This window comes from Argentina silus (assembly GCF_951799395.1).
Source record: "Argentina silus genome assembly, chromosome: 8".
Taxonomy (NCBI): Eukaryota; Metazoa; Chordata; class Actinopteri; order Argentiniformes; family Argentinidae; genus Argentina; species Argentina silus.
This window is the reverse complement of record NC_139662.1, coordinates 2,470,940-2,492,601: the sequence shown is the minus strand read 5'-3', so window position 1 is coordinate 2,492,601 and position 21,662 is coordinate 2,470,940. Positions and strand designations below refer to the sequence as shown.

General features: G+C 38.8%; 3 protein-coding genes across 3 annotated transcripts; all 3 read left to right on the top strand.

Moving 5' to 3' along the window:
- Positions 1 to 1,281: 1,281 nt before the first annotated feature.
- Positions 1,282 to 4,338, top strand: hoxc10a (homeobox C10a; the record flags this gene model as incomplete). The annotated part of the gene is made up of 2 exons (XM_083674714.1): positions 1,282 to 2,093; positions 4,061 to 4,338. The coding sequence occupies exons 1-2, from the start codon at positions 1,403 to 1,405 to the stop codon at positions 4,336 to 4,338; spliced, it is 969 nt and encodes a 322-aa protein (XP_083530840.1). The 5' UTR covers positions 1,282 to 1,402.
- An 8,046-nt stretch (positions 4,339 to 12,384) lies between these two features.
- On the top strand, positions 12,385 to 14,219 carry LOC310807792 (homeobox protein Hox-C9; the record flags this gene model as incomplete). The annotated part of the gene is made up of 2 exons (XM_083674395.1): positions 12,385 to 12,952; positions 13,975 to 14,219. The coding sequence occupies 2 exons, from the start codon at positions 12,385 to 12,387 to the stop codon at positions 14,217 to 14,219; spliced, it is 813 nt and encodes a 270-aa protein (XP_083530521.1).
- Positions 14,220 to 18,701: 4,482 nt separating this feature from the next.
- hoxc8a (homeobox C8a) lies at positions 18,702 to 20,728 on the top strand (the record flags this gene model as incomplete). Its single annotated transcript, XM_083674401.1, has 2 exons — positions 18,702 to 19,137; positions 20,400 to 20,728. The coding sequence occupies 2 exons, from the start codon at positions 18,702 to 18,704 to the stop codon at positions 20,726 to 20,728; spliced, it is 765 nt and encodes a 254-aa protein (XP_083530527.1).
- Between the last annotated feature and the right edge of the window lie 934 nt (positions 20,729 to 21,662).

Here is a 21,662-nt window from a genome sequence, read left to right as displayed (position 1 = left end):
GGTGTTTTGTGGTCTTCTATTGTTTTGCAATAACAAAATAGTTGCAAGAGCATATAGGCCTATTTGTGTCTAGAGGAAACGTACACCTATAGGCTGCTGATGATTAAAAGCAACTAGGCCGTTCCAACGCTGAGACGACGACAAAATCAACGGTATGCTTTTTGTATTTCGCGATGCATTATAAGTTAAACTGAGGCTAATTGGGAGACAATGTTATTTTCGTAAGATAGAGCATTTTCCGGCCAGCACACGAGTTGTATTAACATTACTTTAACAAATGAATGTATCAATAAGTAGGCCTAGCTCAAATGTGGTAACATTTCTCTCTTTTTGAGATCATGCCTTCATGTATACTCAAATGTCAACTATACCTTACATACGAGCGGGAAAAGATAACATAATGACACCAACAACAATATTAGTTAAAGAGTAAATGTAACTTCCCCATTGACAATTACATATCAGTCAATTCGATTTCTTACCCATTACTGAATAGCCCCATTCAGTTTAGTGTATAGCTTCTAATTGAAAATACGCGATAACCCGATTGTCAAATGCGTTTGTGAAAATACATCCTCCTTGAAATCTTGCAAATGCACCTCATAGTCCTAGCGGAATACCTTCACTGGGGTGTGAATAGGTTGAATAGGGTGAATCTTATAGGCAGGCACCATGTTGGATCTTTAGCTATATTATTAAATATGAGCGCTTCCTACGTAATTGAAAACGATTTCTTTAGAATAGCCTATTCAAATAGGTGGACCTTTGATTACATTACAATTAAACTAATATTCATTTGCAAGGACAGGTGCCACAACCACTACTAAAGTAAATGTTAATGCAATGTCTACTTCTCATGGATATGATCTTAACAAATGTGGGCCTACCCTATAGTATTCCCAGCATACTGAAAAAAACTACATTTGTCCACTGGATTATGTTAAGGTTTAATGACCAAAAACGAAAAAGCATGGCAGATAATCCCAAAAGTGAATTAGGCTACCTTCATCAAATTATTTGCTTTTGATTTATAAACGTATGATTAGATTTCAATGCGGCAAGAGCCACGTAATGGGGTTGCAAAATGTTTTCAACGCTCTTTGTTCCTTGCTGTAGCTGTCTTTACCTAAATATTTCGGCTAGATGGCGCCCTTGCTCCGTGTAAAACCTCATTTTCTTACCAACTTGACCGCGATGACGTCAGTTTAGTCTGGAGCATCAAGGCCACTTCCACATCGCTATTGGTCTGAAAATCACATGACATGACTCCTAGCATCCATAATTATGTTGCTGATATTTTTGCCCCCCAAAAGATGTCAGCGTCCTACTGTCCTTATTCTCCTCGAGAAAACCCCTACAACTGGAACACAAAAGAACTAGATTATATCAACAGATTATAAAAATGGCATGCCCGAATAACATATCAGCCGGTAATTTCCTTATGGATTCTTTGATGGGAGGATCATCTTCCTACAGAAGCGAAGGCTACTCCAGCAACCCTGGAATGTACATCCATACAGCTGCTGAGTATGGATGTTCAATGGTGAGAAATGTCGGCGTAGTTGGATCATCCCACTCCAAAAAATACGATGTTCCGCCGAGCAGTCTGTCTCTCAGCACCTACCAAGATGCGCATTATCTGTCCTCACAGCTGGGCACTTGGGACACGGGATCCAAAAGTAATAGGGACGAGCAACCTGTTGCCCAGTCTTTACAACCTTGCTCGTTTCCAGCGGGCAACGTCAAAGAGGAGGCGTTTTGTTGTCTGTATCAGGGTGACAGTGGCAGGGCTAAAGACACAACAGAGTCAACTACTTACATCCGGCTTGGGGACAATAGCAGCCAGCCTGATCCTGTCTCGGCGCCCGAGAGTTTCCAAGTGAACCAGGTGTACACTAGAGAGAGGGTAGAGCGAGAGGATCAGTTCGGGTCAAGCTTTGCTTTGGCCCAGGTGGCGACATCTGTTGAATCACCAACAGAGCCAACGGTTAATATCAACAAATCGAGCCAGGACTCGGTTAGTGAGGAAGTGAACAAGGAGGAGAATGCCAAGACGGACAGTTGTTCTGATAACTCCGACGGCGAATTGAAAGGTAACCCAAAAAGCCCCCCTTTCCCCCATCTCTCTTTCTCTCTCCCTCTCCCCCCCCCCGCCCCCCCCACACACACAGGCACACAAACACACACGCACCACGCACACGCACGCACACGCACGCACGCACACACACACACACACACACACACACACACACACACACACACACACACACACACACACACACACACACACATACACAGACACACACACACAGTTCTGAAAACACATTTGACGGCCTTGCATAGCAGGGGTTATAGTGGCCATGGTATTTAACGCCTTTCTATTCATGTGAGAATGTGAGATGGGCAGTTATCATTGAAATAAACACGCTCACAGCCATACGCGCGCTTACAACACACACACACACACACACACACACACACACACACACACACACACACACACACACACACACACACACACACACACACACACACACACACACACACTACATGGGCCATTTCAAATATATGTAAAGAAGTAGTCTATTGTAACAGCGCCGTTATATGCACCATAATGGCGCAATTACAAACATTATATCCTACATTTTATCAAGCAGAATAACGCGTGTAAATCATGTCTCAGTTTAATGTACCTTATAAAATAACCTATGGTACACTAAACATTTTTTGGAAAGCGTCTCACTTGGAAATGCAATACCATAATGCAGATTAAATCAAATTTCTTTGCTTGACTGTTGGAGGATCTGTTCATGTTACTTTTTTGTCCGTGAATTTTCTATCTAAAACGGAATAATTGTCATATTCTCTTTAACATTTTAATGACGAGCTGATAACCCGCCGACGAATTCAACAGTGATCCAAAGAGATCCAGGGTACTAGATGTAAGGGTGGTCTTATAATGACATATTTACCAACCTATTATCATTACTAATATTGTTATATTATAATTATTTTTTTGTATTTTTTTTGTAATTATTATTATTATTAGTAGTAGTAGTAGTTGTTGTTGTAGCAGTAATAGTAGAAGACTAGTAGTAGTATTGTTATTACTATAATTATTTTCAATTATATTTTTATGTTATCATTTTTATTATAATTGTATTTATGTCGTATAACATGGGATTTAGTTGATTTTGTCAAAAACGAATTTGATGTTTGAGCTGACATATATGAACATGGGCTTTAGTTTATTTTGTTTATTTCAAAGTATCCCTCATTTGGCTTAAAACATAAAACTAAAAACTAAAGTTTGTTGAAGCAATATATTGACAGAGCAACGGTAGACTATGTTCAAACGTAGACCTATGAAAGTGTTAATCTAACCGTCAATCATATCGGCCTACAATATAACTATTAATATCATCCCACCACTATTTTTCCATTATTTTGGATTGTCTTTTGTGAGGAAATAAAACCAAGGATTATAACCCTTATCCACACGAATCAGACGCATAGTAACTCGTAGTTTCCTCAATGCCAAATTATTTGACAACGATTTACCATTTCGTTTCAACATTTAATACATATTTAAGATAATCGAAGCTAAATACTAACCGCACATGTTATCCACATACCCTGATTCTATTGCCCCAGCCTATCAGGTATGAGACCATCACAAATTATGTAGAATTGCCGTGTAGCTCTAAACATACGCTCGAAGTTCACATAGGCATAGCTATAGCCAATAATGCCGCAATAATAATACAAAATAGATTACGGTTAGTTAAATGATATATCAATGTCATACAATCGCTGCAACACAAATACCAATGTCATGGTTCATCTTTGGATGTCTTTACACATATTCTTTCAAAGAAAGAATCTAATCTAATTCAACCTCAAGTTCTTGAGTGTGTATCTGAGATCATGGATTGCACAGAGGCAGACATTGATGCGCAACAGTGCAGACCTGGAATAACAGGCCGGTTGCCTCCCTTGAATGAAGATATAACCTATCAATGATTGAGAAAGCTTAATATTGGCATTTGTATACCCACAGATGGTTTCACATCGGAAAATGCACCGGGAAACTGGTTAAAAGCCAAAACTGGACGGAAGAAGAGATGCCCGTACACAAAGTACCAGACGCTTGAGCTGGAGAAGGAGTTCTTGTTTAACATGTATTTGTCTCGCGAGCGCCGCCTGGAGATCAGCAAGAGTATTAATCTGACGGATAGGCAGGTCAAGATATGGTTTCAAAATCGTAGGATGAAGCTGAAGAAGCTAAATAGGGAGTGTCGTGGCCGGGAGCTCACGCCAGTCTACAACTTCACCTGAACTTTTTACACTCCTTTAAAACATCCCACACATCCAATTACACACACCCACCCACACACGCACACACACACACACACACACACACACACACACACACACACACACACACACACACACACACACACACACACACACACACACACACACACACACACAGGGTGCCTACAAGGACACGATTTCAACGATGCTGGAGATGAGGGACTTGGTTTCGGAACACTTGACTTTGCAATTCAACACTTGAGCACTGAATAATGTACCACATTGCCCTGGCCTTATGAAGCAAAATAAATGTGAAGGCCTGAATTGGACATTCAAGTAGTTTATATGACTGCTGCCATTAAAGTAGATTTACTTAGTTGTGAAGAGAATGTTCTCTCCTTCTATGCTATATAATTTGGGGTGTTCATCTTTTGCGTTCAATATTTTGCTATTTGATAATCATGCACTGTGATTTGGATGCACATTGTTGCTTCATATGAAATCATATGATGATTCTAAAGGAAAACTGTTCTAAACATAGAATAAACTAGGGGATTTGGAAATATGTTAACTGGCTGTCCTCCCCCTGATTATCCTTTCTGGCACTCTTATACTGTGAGAAAGATAGGGAGAAAGAGAGACTGCGGGTGACAGAGGGAGACCATGGCAGTTTTAATATAAGTGAGACCATAACGTTGATTTAAATATTATCCAGGTGACCACAGTACGTCAAGGTCATAAAATTGTAATGTCAGGTTCGTCCTGGAAAGCGCTGGGGGTGGATTTTATGATCTGCAAATATAATGTGCTGCTGCAGTAAAGATGCGCTTAAAGGTGTGTGGAGGAGGGCTAATCCTCATAGTCCAGACTGCAACGTGCTGGATTCACCGACGCGCTCCATGGGTCTCTCTGTTTTGGAAGCGGCAACCTTCTACATAGGATAATGGAGCTCAATCTCATCATATATAAACGAACATGATAATTGATGAAAACAGCAACAACAACAACAACAACAACAGCAACAGCAACAACAGCAACAACAAGAAATACATGGATAAATAAGGACCGGAAAGATTATCTACGGGGAAATTCAAGGTAGGACCAAATCTATTATTACTTCTCATGATTGGGAGAGTACATGACTGTCAATGGGGCTTGTTTGACAGCTCTCTTGAGCACGCTTAAATGCATATTTTGTCCTTTCCAAGCAATTGATTTGTCATTCTTTTGGTAATGTGCAGCCGATGTTATGCTGTTGGTCTTGTTATTCCTGCTTTGCGACTGCTGTTTATGCCTTTTTCATTATTTTATTCCGTTTTGGCTAGCCTATATGGTTGTCATTTTTGAAGAAGTAAGGTCACATGGTTAGCTGCTGTTTAGTCTATGCTCTTAAAGAGCTTTACCATTTAATATTTTACATTTGATAAATCGAACGATATAGTCTGTCCTATTCTGCGGTGTTTATATAGCGATTTTTTTAGGACAGGTCATAGCCTAGTTTACGTCTGACACGATTACTCACGACAGGCCTAACAAGACATCGTCTTGAAAATAATCAACGATTACTGTGTGTTTTATTATGTTGGTAGTGGCTATGTGGTAGACACATAAAATCCTTACTTGGGTTTGAATGTTTGTTGTTTGCTTGTCCTTCCCAGTGGATTACCCCGTTGCGCGCAGCTGAAGCGTGGTTTAGGTAGTTTCATGTTGTTGGGATTCGCTTCCTGGCTCGGCAACAAGAAACTGTCTTGATTACGTCAGTTCGTCTTCATCAAGGGCGACAATTTCCGTTAAATTACACCCTAGGCACTGAAGTCCTCGCAAATGGCATTGTAAATGAACTGAGCTGTAATAGCCGGGACGGAGACTTTTTCTCCTTTGCTCTTATTTTTGTGGCGGGTTGTAAAACGTACTTAGGCTCTCAGATGGAGAATGGGTTGTAAACAACATGGGGTAAACTTCTACCGCTTTGTATTGCCTCTCGTTTTGCTGATGGTTTCTGGTTTTGTTGCAGTTTTTCCATCTAATCGATGTCAAATTAAATGGCAGATAGACAAACAGACAGACAGACAGACAGACAGACAGACATGTATAGATAGATAGATAAATAGATAGACAGACAGACAGACAAACACACACAGACAGACAGACAGACAGACATACAGGCAGACAGGCATGCAGGCAGACAGACAGACAGACAGACAGACAGACAGACAGACAGAGTCGAACAGGGACACAGACATATTTGAATTATATTTGAAAATAGTCAACCGCTGATTTGATTTTTCTCATGAAAAGGAGTAGGCATAGTCTCTATAACCTTGGATTACAACTTGTTTTACATTATTATTCACTGTTCAATATATGCTAGTGAATTACTTTCGTGACATTGCTCAGCATAGTGATTGCTGAATGGAGGGGCTTTAAAAACTGATGAGTTTTCTTTTTCCTCAAATGTGTGCACGGTGTGGATTTCTGTTTAACTTATAGACCTTAGAATGGCTTATATAAGAATAGGCCTACTGTATATATGCAATCTTGCTTAGTCATCAATAGGGGTTGCATACTTTATGGAATCCCGTATATGTATTGTTGTGACCATGCCTGTGATTTAGCCAAGTCAACTCTCCGCCATATGTTTGATACTTTTTTGCTCCTCGAATGCATTTGCAATTATGTTCAATTTCAATTGAAAATAATGGAATGTATGTAAGTATGAAAGCAGAGAGATCACACATGAAAATCTTTCATGTGTATTTTGCCATATTCATATAGAATTATTTAGAAATAGATGTAATTAGCATATCTGCCTTATATATCGCAGTCATTCAAGTAAGGTTATAACATGGTAGTACGCGTGATTTATGTTAATTTCAATTATCTTTGTTAAGAATGAGTTTTTACTGAATAACAAAAAGTTCCCCAAAGAGGTTGGCTATTTGGTTTAGGATATTTCTTACACAAAACATCTTTGTTGTTTAGGCAGTGTGTTTTCATATGGCAGAGTCAAAGTCCCTGCTCTTTCATTGGAGAGCAGTGTTTATATTTGCTCGCCATTTCCCCTTTCCCGTTTTCTCAACCCCCCTCCCTTCAGCAGTAGTGCAACTGGAGGAGACAGTCTGGAATCCAAAGTCATTTTCATTCAGTTGAGTGAATGGGGTCTTCTCTGGAATGCATCACTGACAAAGAGTTTACAGCACTTGAAATGGCCCCCACACAACACAGATTGCTTTACACAACACTGAAATAACGCAAATGTGTTCTAAAACACAACTGCGCAAAAAAAGAATATATTTCGTCACCATTGAATGTAAGAATAGCTAATCAGATAACAATATAATCAGAAGCAACCAGATATCCTCTCATATTAGGCTATATATAGGCCTAGCAATGGCAATAGCCTACAATATACTGTCATAAACAGAACAATAGCATTCGACCAACCTATTTGACCACTCCAAACAGGTGGGGTGCGAAAAGAATTGAATGGCAATTGGTTGGCCTCAAAGTTGGATATTTGTGGTTGCAACTCTGTAACTGAGCATCAAAGGGAGTGCTTGTTGTTTATGAGCAACTCAATGCCAACTCATGATGTACATGTGAATTGTTGCATGAAACAAACTCGCGAGCGCACGTACTACCACGTACTATGTTATTCCCTCTTTAGATCACAGATAATTGTGATCATGGTAGACACAATGTATATAAGATGTGTGTAGGATTTGTCGATCTTGCATAAGTGGTGTTTGTGTGTGAATGTGTGTGTGTGTGTGTGTGTGTGTGTGTGTGTGTGTGTGTGTGTGTGTGTGTGTGTGTGTGTGGGCGCGTGAGTACGTACGGAAATGTCCAAAAGTAGAATTGCATTGATTTCTGTTCAAATAAAGTCCAGAAAAAAAACTTTACATATAGGACAACAAAATATTGCTGTAACAAAATATTACCATACATTTGTGAATATGAAATGAATCCTCATTTCGTCATTCATTCCTAGAGATTTTTAATAGGCCCAATCTAATCTACTGTTAAAGGCCAGCTCATTTCTAACTGTACGCCTAATCAATGACCATAGACTAAAATTTGATTTTGATGGAACGAAACCAGGTCGATTTCTTATTCATAAATATGAAAATAGCTAGTCTATCTATATTAATCATTAATTTGTCAAGAGAGATTTACTTCAGAATGTGGGTGGATTGTGCGAGTTAGGTGCCATGACATATTGAACGAAGAGAATTTGAGTTCTCTGCTCTCTTCATTTTGATATTATTTATCCACGTATTTGCTGCCAAAACAACTTTGTTAATTTCTAATGCTAATCCTTGTATAAATTGGAATATCCTATAAAACGTATCCAAAAGTATACAATCTTACTGCATGCAGGTATGCTATCTCACCATGCCTCTGATATATATGATTATTATCATTGTAACAAACATCTTAATGCGCAATGTGATAGCACCTAGCTTTTTACTTATGCCGTACACCAACATTTTTACCTTATTTTTTTGTTAATGGCTTGTAGGCTATCTTAGACTTACGAATGTGTAGCCCTATACGTTAAAGCTATTGGTAAGGTCATTCATTAGTTAAAATATGTGTCAACATGTATATCTAGATGAAATTAAGAGCGTCTATACATTTGTAACACTTAGCCATTACTGAGAGGAGAGCATATTTCGATCACATACATAATGCATCTATCACCTTCAGACTTGATACATATGGCTATAATTATAATGCCTACTTAGTGTATGTCTAGGTCTATTCAACAAACGAGCCATAATGTGACAGTTTCAGGCCTTGTTCACTCGATATTCTGATAAGTAATTACAATGCTATTGCTCTAAAATGACCACAAGGTGATGGTCACGTAAATGCAGAGAAGATTCAGAGTAGGTCTATCAAAATAATCTGTTCTGTCTAATGAAATAACATAACAGGTTTGAAAAGCACAACATTTTTGGGGCATTTAGCATAGCCATACCTGTTATTGTAGGTAAGATGATAGTTAACAGATTGTATGGGATTCCATTCAATTAGGCTACACGCGAGTATCCAGTAAAGTAAGAAACCAATATCTCCACTATCTTCCAACAGAATCTCGATGATTAGCCTCCCCCTATTGTCTCGCTGTATTCGTCTTGAATCTTCTCTGTGGATTTTCCTATAAGAGGTCCGCTTATTCCTAAGGACCATAGGTAGGAATAATAGCAAAAAAATAGGCTAGAAATAGATCATGTTGTAGGGATGGATGTTGGTGGACATTTGTTGTTGTTGCTGGAATCGTAATGGTTTTACAATAAAGACATTGTGTATGCTAGGATGTAAATCAACACATTACCAAACTTTATATACTGTTTACATATTTCCGTATTCTTGTATCATGGCTTTTGGTGACACAGAAAGTGCGGTAAGAGACAACTAGAAAAAACAAGATTATTCGGATCTTCTCTTTTTTATTATCTAACATCAGACAAAACCAAAATCAATACATTCAGGCACAAATACAAATACAATAGTGTACAGACAAGGACAATGGTTTCATATGTGATCATATATCTTAGGCTGTATCATTATGTTAACCTATCAATTAGCCTACCTATTTTCATCTGAGGCAAGCACTGTCTCAAGCCTGTGTTCGTAGACATAGAAACGGTGTGTAAGAAATGTTTGAAACTTCAAGCAATAAAATCGTGAATGACAAAGAATATACTTTCTTTTCATCAATACAAAAAAGTCTCCATGCAAAAAGAGTTGGGTTAGCCTATATCAACATCAAACGATAGGCTACATGTCAATCAATATGTCTTCCTCTGAGATGTGTATGATTTCAAATAATTGTTGCGTGATTTAACTTATATGTAGCTGTGACTTTTATTGAAATATCATTTTGGCCATTATACATTTCAGATTTGATGTGTTTGATATCAAAAAAGGAACTGATGCTCTCATAGGTCCTAAATGGAAATAGCGTATAAGTGCTATTACAGTATTTGACATTTCTTGATTGAATTGACTCTGTAATTAATCTCATGATGTATTTGAAGAAATATATTTGTAGTGTTATCAATCGAACAAGTTTTCAATAAAAATTATGACACAATGGAAAATAGCATGGCTAATACACCTTGCAAGACCCTTTTCAACATCACATTAAACTAGCCCTCAAATTTCACACAATTAGGCTACTGCTATTCTAAAGGTATATACTGGTTGGTTACATTCCATGATTGCATCTGAACCCAAGAGCCATGACAGAGAAACTCACTTTAGGATGCCACAGGCAGCAGTATGGCCAGTTATGAGTTTGTTAGGAAATCAAAATGAAAAAGTAGACCTATCATATTCTCTATCATAAACGCATTACTCAAAACTGGCTGAATGATCACTGATCACAACACTATTTTTTTATTCGGCAATGACAATGTCGAAGAGTCCACCTACAATACTCTAGACTAATGTCCAACAAATCTAATAGAAAAGTAAAGGGTTATCTTATAGACAGCTCTTTGTGATTATATGGCAACATTATGAGTGCAATTTCAATTAAATCACGTTTTCAACCATTTCTAGACAATAAAAACTAAAATGGAACGTCTTGAACATGTTGTGCATTGACTGCAACTGCGAAAAGCCTCATTAATGTCAACTCTCAAGTCTCAATCTCAATACGCTGTCCTTCATGGTTAGAATTGCTTGTGAAGTCACGTTTATATCAATATCAATGAAAGGGAAAAGGCAAAGGAAGGCGGCAGCATAAAAAAATATTTTACTGAACTTCAGTATACAGAAAATCTACAGCAGCAGTAACTAGGCAGCCACTGACGCACATACGCACAATATTAACAACAAATACAAGTGGCTGAGATGTGAAATATACATATTCTGAGTACACAAGTGTCATATTCTGTATCAGTAGCCGTCCGCATAATCATATAGACTATATCATATCATATCATAATTTGCGGTACTGAATACCCATAGGCCTACTTTTTCGATATCCATTGGCCTATATGGGTTACACAAGTCTTATTTGAACCACTACCCAGCTAATAACGTATTATTCAAAACAATAACCTGTGTTCATTGTGGTGCAAGCCTTCGAAATCTGATCATTCTTTAACCTAGCCTTTTTACCTCCTCTCCTCAGCAGTCTCGCTGTCGTTGCTGTCCTCAACGTTCCTGTTTGATGAGACTTGTCTCACGTGCACAGTGTTGGTTTTATGTAAAGCTAGGAACTTAACTTCAGTTTTATTAACGACACGTTTATGAACAATCAAATGGTCCTCGTAAAAATTTATTGAAGGACATAAAAACATGCACGGCCACTTGCCGAATATAGCCGCTGTAGTGGGCAAGTTTTCAAGTATCTGAGTATTCCCCACTCTCCTATCTTTACAAATTCCATTTAGGAAAGATATCTAAATTATGCCCATTTGTGACCCGTGCCAACTTTATGCTTTGTCCATTCAGAATTTTGGCGCAATGGTAGGCTAGTTAGTATCTAGGCTGCTCGTTGTAGCCTAAAAGAAAAACAGACAACGTGTACTAGACTATTGAAATAAATAGACGTACCGTAAAGTGAAACATGGACAAGAATAAAACGGGTAATATATTACGAGATTTCATGAACTTTTAAAATACTAAACCTACGCACCTAACTGTGCCACTGGAAGATTACGATAGACAGAGATTGATTACACTAACAAATAGTGCCTTGCATGATTTCGAACACTGCCAGCGCAAGTCTGTGATATGACCAGTTAGGTAGACTTTATTTGAGTAATTTTACTGATAATTCATGAACGCATGGACAGTTATACAAATATTGTTGAATTTACCTCTAATGCCTCCTGGGGAAAAACATCAGAATATTCTATAATCCCATAGCATTGCTATCCCAGGATAACTCGCGCATTGATCCACTGTGCAATTTTTGTGGGGGTAAATATAATCACGTGTTGGTAAGGCAGCCAATAGCAGCTAGCGAAGCTTTGAGAAATAATTACCTGCCTTGATTGTTCTATGGGTAGATAAAAAAGTACACATACACTCCATAATAATCGGATGCATGTAAAAGAGACGGGAAGCATCGACATGTCGACCACGGGTCCCATAAGTAATTATTATGTGGATTCCTTGATAAACCATGAAAACGAGGATGTTCTTGCGACTCGATTCTCGGCTCCTGGTTCGCACCCCACCGGACCTCGTCCGACGTCTCTCTTACCGGAGTGTGCTGACTATCCCTCCTGCAGCTTCGCCCCGAAACCACCCGTTTTTACTACCTCTTGGGCCCCTGTTCACTCCCAGTCCCCAGTGGTCTACCATCCATACAGCCATCAACCTCATTTAGGAACGGACTCGAGGTATGTGCGGTCATGGCTGGAGCCGATATCTGGTGCCATGCCCTTCCCTGGCTACCCAGCCAACAGGCACTATGGGCTGAAGCCCGACGCCTTCCAGGAGCATAGAGCCGGTGAATGCCTTGGCTCAAACGGACGCACCTACACGGATTATCTCTACTGCTCCTCCGCTGACATCCGAGAGAAGACGCAGCAGAACATCCCTTCTCCCGAGTCGGAGCTCCTGGCTTCCGGGAAGCATAAAGACGAGAAGCCAGAGCTAGACCCGAGTAAGTTCAAGCCCTTTTCTTTTACAACCGGGTATAGGAGTTGTTTGGATGGGGTTAATTGCATTTGCTTAGAGGTAGGATTGTGTCTTCCATAAAATGTGATGATACGTTCTTTCATCCCCCTTTCTATCCTCGACTGAATCCTCTCTGCTAGGAGGCTACCTTTAGGAACTATAAAAGACAAACGCTAGTTGGATAGGGCTATAAAACGAGAAGCGGGTTATAAAAATGGACTCGAAAAACAAGTCTGTTGATAGGGAGGCTGTGAATTTGGAGGGACACCATGCACCACAACATGTCCGACTGAAGCGAATGGGTTTCTATAAGCCAAATACGTTTACGAATTTGGGATTTCCTACAAATAGGATATAAAAAAAACATGAATACTATCTATCATCTAATCTTATATAATGAGGCTACTTCAGACCTCATTGCTTTGACATAGGCTATAACAAGTATATCCACATAATTAGATTTGGAATAGCAAGAGAGATATAGCAAATAGAAACTATGATAAACACATATATGCACGTGGTGTGTTTATGTTGTCTGTTATGTTTTTGTTGTTGTTATCTTATTCAATTACAACTGACTTCAAATTCAGATAACTCCCACAGACAGCTTGAGGAATGTTAAGGACATATTCGGGACTTTCACTGCCGACCTGTAAAGGCTTGAACCACAGGCCGAGTTTATGGGCCTATAAAGCGAATAAGAGCATTGAGTATTTTACGACGGCAATTCTCAGAAGTCTAAGAAAGGAAAAACTGGAAAAGCATCACTAAATGAAATTGTTGCTATAAAGTCAATAGTTACATTTGACGTTGGTTTTCTGTTGTATTTAATTACCTTATACAACTGAGGGATTATCACATTTAAATTGGGCTATATTACAGGCTGTGGTGCTCCACTATCCTATCCTATGGGGCTATAGGATCATTGTATCATTTGTCATTGCCTCATGTTTGATATTGCTGACTCAGGCTGATCGTTTCTTTTTCTTTTTATCTGATGATTTGCAGATAACCCAGTGGCAAACTGGATACACGCGCGGTCTACAAGGAAGAAACGATGCCCCTACACAAAATACCAGACTCTTGAACTCGAAAAGGAGTTTTTGTTCAATATGTACCTTACCAGAGACCGACGATATGAGGTTGCCAGAGTTCTAAATCTAACTGAGCGGCAAGTTAAAATCTGGTTTCAGAACCGACGGATGAAGATGAAGAAAATGAACAAGGAAAGGAGCGACAGAAAAGAACAATAATTGTAGCCAAATGAATAGGCTAGTTACAAAGTAATGGACAAAAGGAGATTTAGACAACAATTAAATAACCACTATTGTCACATGGACAACAAATGTAAACCAAAATACATGATGCTCACTTCTTAATATTTATCCCTTTGTCAGATTTTCTATTGACCTCAACTTTTATGTTTGATGCTAAATATGTTTTGTCAGTGTGCACCTTTCTTTGCCCAGTTTTAGAAAAAAAAAACATTCTGCAGTTATTTCGATTATACATTTATGTTTCTTTGCATAAGGGAAGAATACACTAATGCGATTTTTGGATAAATTAAAAACTGCCCGAAGTATAAGAAAGAGAATACTTGAATTCTTTTTAATTTCTTCAGTTCATAATTTATGATGTCCGTGTGAATGTTTCTTTCACATTTGTTGCTTTTATGTATTGTGCAGGTGTAGTATTTTGTACAGAAACAGAATATCTGCTGTCTAAAAAAGTCTGTCTTGTGTCTAGTGGTAACGTAGTCGTTGTGTGTACTTATTTGTGCATTAAATATGATTTTGATTGTATAGATACGTTTCATTATAGAGTGTAGATACAGGCCTATTCAAATACAGCCTACAAACATAATCACGAGGCTCTTGTGTTTTCTGTATGTCTTTTAATGAAAACAAAATCACAAGTAACAAACATTGGGCTATGAATACAGCAATATATTGAGACAATATTGTGCCACGTCCAATGTCTGTATTGAAGTCAGCACAGACGCACACACACATACACACACACACACACACACACACACACACACACACACACACACACACACAGAGAGAGAGACATGCACGCACACCGGATTCTGTTAATCAGGAGAGAAATATTGGAGATGAAATAGCTATGGCCTGTGCGCAATGAGGAATATTGAAAGCAGATGGAAAGTTACTAAGTCCCTGTGCTAATGAGTGTTTGCAGGCTAAGCAGAGTTTCAAAGTGCACCTAAAGTGGGTGATTTCCAGCGTAAAAGTAGCTCAACAACACAGTGTTGTAATAAGGGTTTATGGAGATTTTTTAATGGTATTTTTGTACAAGGTTGTACAAGATGTTAAACAAGGTTCCCATTTGACATGCCATCACTATACAAGAACTATACAAGAAAACACACATGATATCTGAAATCAAATACATATGAAATACAATTGAAGTAGCCTAAATATACATTGCTTAGGCCTACTATGCTAGGGCGATAGGCACCTGATGCCTAAACCGAAATACCCTATCTAATGTACATATGAGACATTTTCTGTGATCATAGCGATAATTGCGAGTTAGACTGTTATGGCAAAAAAATGGTAATCGTCATGCTCATTTGTGTGTCGACATGTAGGCCTGCGATTCTATAAACAGCAAGAAAGCCCTAATATCATTTTATGCAGAAATGAATATGTAGGCCTGTCTTTACGACGAGACACTTATAGGCCTATAATGTGCTTAAAACTGTATTGTGCGTATTTAAAAAAATAAAAATAATAATAGTATGGGGTATTCTAATTGTAATTAACTCTCTATTTATCTTAAACCAATTCGATCTGTAATCGTAATGTGAACGTGTGAAATAGAACTGACTTAAAAGTAGTCGGCCTATACAACAAATTCCCATGTCTAGCATTTGTTTCCTGGGATCTTCCTAAATTGCCTTTTTGTGGTGGCAAACAATACGGACAGGATGCTGTCATTTCAAAGCCCAATCCAGTGCATTTCCGCACAGGACAAAGCGCACTGTTAGGGCTCAGTTGTTTGTCTCAAATGCAGACGAACAAAGCAAACCCAACTTACTGGCTAGACGTCTGGGCTAAATTACTTTATGGCGTTAATGGACGTAGGTGGTGGACTCGTTCAAAGGGGACTTACTCGAGCTATTTTGTATTTTGGTCTCACCGCAAACTTGCTCTCGCCTGTACCTCAAAGCACATGAGAGTAGGCCTATAACCGCAACATAATGGTAAAGTCAAAAGCGACACAGGCGATTGCGATGTGGTCATGTTATCTCTTGAAATAAGATAGCCGACAAGAGAATGATGAAGACCAGTAACTATTGTGTTGCCCCCTGAAATAAAAGCGGAAGCAACGTAGGAAACATCATTAGGAAATATAACGTGACCTTAATTTACCTTTTTTTCATTAAGCTATGTTTATTGGCACCGTGCATTTACTTTAGCAACATAGATTTCATAGACATGGTACCCAGGTGTAGATGAATGTTGGTGATCTAAATCAACACTAGATGACGCTGTTGATCCATGCTTTGAGCTCTAGCGCTATGGTCTTGTTGTCGGGATCAAAAATAAGGAGTAGCCCATAACCATGAAAGAATAGCCGGTTTGGTCATTCGTCACATGTTATGAACATAAGGTTAAAAACTATGGAAGATAATAGACTGGTTTTGTGTAGGGATATAGGTACAGGCCTAGATTGGCACACGACTCTGTTGACCGTGTTGTGTATTTTTTTATTTATTTTTTACAATTGTATCAATTTTCTTGAACACACCTCACATTCCATAACCTTGATGTTCAAACACAATGTATTCATCGTTAAAAACAGAATGATTCGCTCTGTTCACGTTGAAAACAATCAGACAAACATTTTCAATTTCCTCATTCTTCGAGGTTGGGCTAACATTGATCTGGGCTAACATTAATTAGATTCATGAATATCTGCATCTACATTCATTTCGACTGTTTGTCCTTGTAACAATTTAAAATATAATGTTAGGTGCAACTGACTATCACTATTTCTATTTTGAAATCTGGCAGTATTGTTCCTTTGCGGGGCCGTTCCTCGGTCCGATGTTGCAGGCTTTGTGTAAGGTCACAGAAATTACAGGGAAAGAAGACATTTCAGTAAAAGCTAAGTTACGGGGAATGACTAGACATAACTAGTTTATGAAAAATAAAATGTTCTCATGCTTGACAATTAATTAACAACAACAACAACAAAACAAATAACAGTAGTAGTAAGGATGATGATGATGATAATTATACTTCTACTACTACGAATAATAATAATAATAACAACAACAACAACAACAACAAAATGGAAGTCTGTTGATAATAATAATAATAATAATAATAATAATAATAATAATAATAATAATAATAATGAATATACCAGAGATTGTACACAGTTAGACTTGATAGTAGACGAATGAAAAATTGTTGAGGCTTGTAAAACATTTTCTGTTTGTAAAACCAGTTTACATTTCCACAGTAGTGTAGTAGTAGTGCAATGACCAGCAATCTGCATATTTATAGACCGAGACAAGTCTATAAATTGTCTCAGTATGCCTTCCATATTTTACGATGATGTGTAAAAATCGTCAGTAGCACCACAAAAACCACACGAACATATTTAGGGAGAGGCCTGCAACTTAGCCCAGCTGAAATAAACATTGGGCCATCAATATGTCTGCTGATATAACGAGACATCTAATGCAAAATGTTATTAACTCCACGCGGCAGATTTACTACTTTTCCTCATAGGTTTAACGGGGTCAGGAAAGGCAGTCGGCTATTCACAGGTCGTGTTTATATAGTTGGTGTTTCACAGCGCGTGTAAGGCGTGTAGTGAAATATACTATTGACCTAATTATTAGAGTTTTTATATTTGTGTTCTTTATTACTGATGTTATTATCATTATCATAACATGGTTATTACGATGTTTTGTTACAGTGCATTTATTGATAATAGATGGGCCCACAGCTCTATATCTATTAGATTGTTGTTGTGGCATCACATTTGACCATCCAGACGCTGTATGCTGTGAGAAATAGGCCCATATTTCCAAATATGCCATTAAGGAAACACTGAATTTGAATTACATAAAGAACAAAGGATGTTAGCTTTATTCGTTGACATGTCGGTGTAATGCATGCACGTGCCAGAATCTATTGAATAGTACAACGCGTCTTGAGAGTTGTTTATTTTTCACAAAATCATCACATGCATGGCCTACATCGAAACATTGGTAATTATAATATAATGTTAAGCGCAGGTTGCCAGTCAAGGTGTAGACGTCTGCCCGCCTGTGGAAAGATGAGGAGGAGAGGGAAGGGGGAGAGGGGGGGTGTTGGTTGTTGGGAGGGGGGGGGTTGTGGTGGGGGTGGTTGGGTGGGAATCCAGAAAAAAAAAAAAGAGAAACGCCAGTGACTGTGCCGGCGGAGCAAGCCAGCTTGAACCTTAACACACATCCAAAGCACACGCCATAAGCCGGATTTGAGGCTGCAAAAAGGGAAAAGACTGAAGATTTTGAGAGAGACTAGATGAGAAGAGTGCTGGAGCGAAAGAGAGCTGCCTGAGATTGTCCAAAGGGGCAGCGTTTCTCCATCTAGTTCCGGTTTGTCTGTCTGTGCTGTGTGCGAGTTGGGACCTTAACAAAAGGCTGCTGCTATCCAACAGGGATATATTCTACAAAGAAAAACCTGTCTGTTTAATGCAAACTAAACATGAGCTCCTATTTTGTTAACCCTCTTTTCTCCAAGTACAAAGGCGGCGAATCATTGGAGCCAACTTACTACGATTGCAGGTTTCCACAAAGCGTTGCCCGTAGCCACACGCTGGTGTACGGACCCGGAGCAGCTGCACCGGGCTTTCAACACCCGTCCCATCATGTACAGGACTTTTTCCACCACGGGACGACGGGTATCACCAACCCTGGATACCAGCAAAACCCCTGTGCTTTGGCTTGCCATGGAGACGCAACGAAATTTTATGGATATGAAGCCCTTCCGAGGCAAGCGCTTTATGGTACCCAGCAAGAGGCAAGCCTCGCGCAATACCCAGACTGTAAATCCTCCAACAGCTCTAACCCCGGAGAAGGACAAGGCCACTTAAATCAAAACTCCTCTCCCAGTCTTGTGTTTCCTTGGATGAGACCCCACGGTTAGAATTATTTTGTGTTATTTTTCCCGTGTGTGTGTGTGTGTGTGTGTGTGTGTGTGTGTGTGTGTGTGTGTGTGTGTGTGTGTGTGTGTGTGTGCGTGCGTGCGTGCGTGCGTGCGTGTGTGTGTGTGTGTGTGTGTGTTTGTGTGTGTAATAGAGTGAGAAAGCAAACCAAAATAAATGTGATTGAGCCTTTATTCATTGCATTTTACTAGAGCAGATTAGATATTTCAGATAAGATATTTTCATATTTCAAGTTTATCTTAAAAAACACAACATGTTGATCAGAAAACTGATGGCCACTATGGCACAAAACAGCTTCCTAAAACTAATGTTCTATGTAATGATTCGCCAGTCACGGTAATGGTTAATTTGACAGTGCTTTAGTTCCTAATGAATTTGTGTTGGTTAACGTACCAGACGCAAAAGACTTGCATAAAAGCCCCAAAACGTGTCCCTATCTACTGCCATCCTATAGGTCTAGTAACTTAGGGCTAGCAACTACTGTTGTGATGTAAAGCACAGGCCTAAGGATTTTATGACCTAAATAGGCCCAGTTAACAATAAATGACTAGTAGTACTGTCACTTGCTGTGTGGATATGGATCCCTTATCATTAATTCCCAGTATCTAGTTTCTTGTTTTAAGACCTTATTTGATGATTACGTAGATGTTTGAAACTTAAAGCAAAATAATAGAGGTTATTTGCTTGTCTCTCCTCCACAGTCAGTAGTGTGTGTTTGTGTGTGTGTGTGTGTGTGTGTGTGTGTGTGTGTGTGTGTGTGCACAGTATCATTATTGAAAGGTTTATGTTATAATAGTCCATAAACATATTAACCATCTGTATCATGTCACAAAAATATATAAGCCTCCCACATAAAATAACATGTAAGAAAAGGGGTGCATTTGTTGTTGTAACCATTATGTCACCATTAAAAATAGTTCCGTGTAGATTAGCCTACGTTTCACTTAGTGGAAGCAAATTATAGAAGTATATGCCTACCTATTCAGCATCAGACCAAATCATACGAAATAAAGGTAATCAACCATTTATCAAGATGCAATCCTATTTTGGAACATTGGTTTGTTGATTGAATTGTCTGGATTTCTGGTCGTGCAAATAAAACAATCTTGCAAACACACACAACACATACTGACAGGGATTATTGCTCCTTAAAATCCACGTTGGCCTCATATAGGCAGTGATCAGAATAGTTTGAAGGATATTATACCCTATAAGCTAACCTAAAAATGTCATTTAAGTTCCAGGGAGACGGAATGGAAGGCAAACCTACAGTCGCTACCAAACTCTTGAGTTGGAGAAGGAGTTTCTCTTCAACCCTTACCTTACACGTAAGCGACGGATCGAGGTATCCCATGCCCTGAGTCTTACTGAAAGGCAGGTAAAGATCTGGTTTCAAAATCGGCGAATGAAGTGGAAAAAAGAAAACAACAAAGACAAGTTTCCGGGGCAGAGAGGGGAGGCCGAGGCCGAGGCCGAGGAGGAGGGCAACGAAGAGGGCAACGAGGACGGTGAAGGGGAAGAAGGTGAAGAGAAAGAAGCGGAAGAGAAAGGGGAGACTAAGGAGTGATTTTATGGTCTTTTTATGGTTTTATGGCTGAAAAAGAGAAAAAGAGGTCCCATAATGACGATGAGAGAGAAGGAGGCAGAGAGTGCCAACTTTATGACCACCGTTTTATTGAGTCGACAAGGGAAAGAATCCTATATATATTGCTGTCATAATTTCTCCCTCTTCACGCAGCATTATTCGGATAAGAATTTGTAATTCAGTCATTAGGACTTTTCCATACGAGTAACATACACATGTGGCAATATCATATTTTGAAAAAGTAACATATGGTATGCTACATGTGTGATCTCTGGGCTAACGTTAATAAACGCATGTTTAACAGGTTACAGGCTACCTTTAGATGGGTTTTATTTTACCTGATTCAATGTAATCGTCTACGTTATCAAAAGAGTATCAACACAACACACTTGACCAATGTCAAACTATTTTGTAAATAGACACCAAATTCAAAACGATGTATGGACCTTTGCGAAACACTTGCGATTGTAAACAAAATGTATAGTTCAACGCCATCACAGCAGTGTCACTCCTGGAGAAAATAGTGGGTGCATATGTAAAAAAACAACAACAAAAAAACACATTATTGTTTTCTTAATTTGACTTCATTTTAATGTGGTGAATGGTTAAGACAAGTAAAACCTATATAGTTCTTCTTAATTTTTGTTAGGATTACCAGGGAAATGCAATCGTTTCAAATCCGTTGATGCTACCTAAACCGTGGGAAATTGCAATAGAGATTTCTTGATAGAGATTTCATTTGGTATTGTTGTTTTATAGTATTATATCAGCGTATCACTAAGTTATATATTATTTACCCAATAGACAGTATACACTTGTTAAAGACAATTTAGGGAAGCCAAGCTACTGATTTGGCGAGATTGTACCACGGCACTACCTAACTAAACAGAGCATTGCCTTTAAAGAATTTGTATTT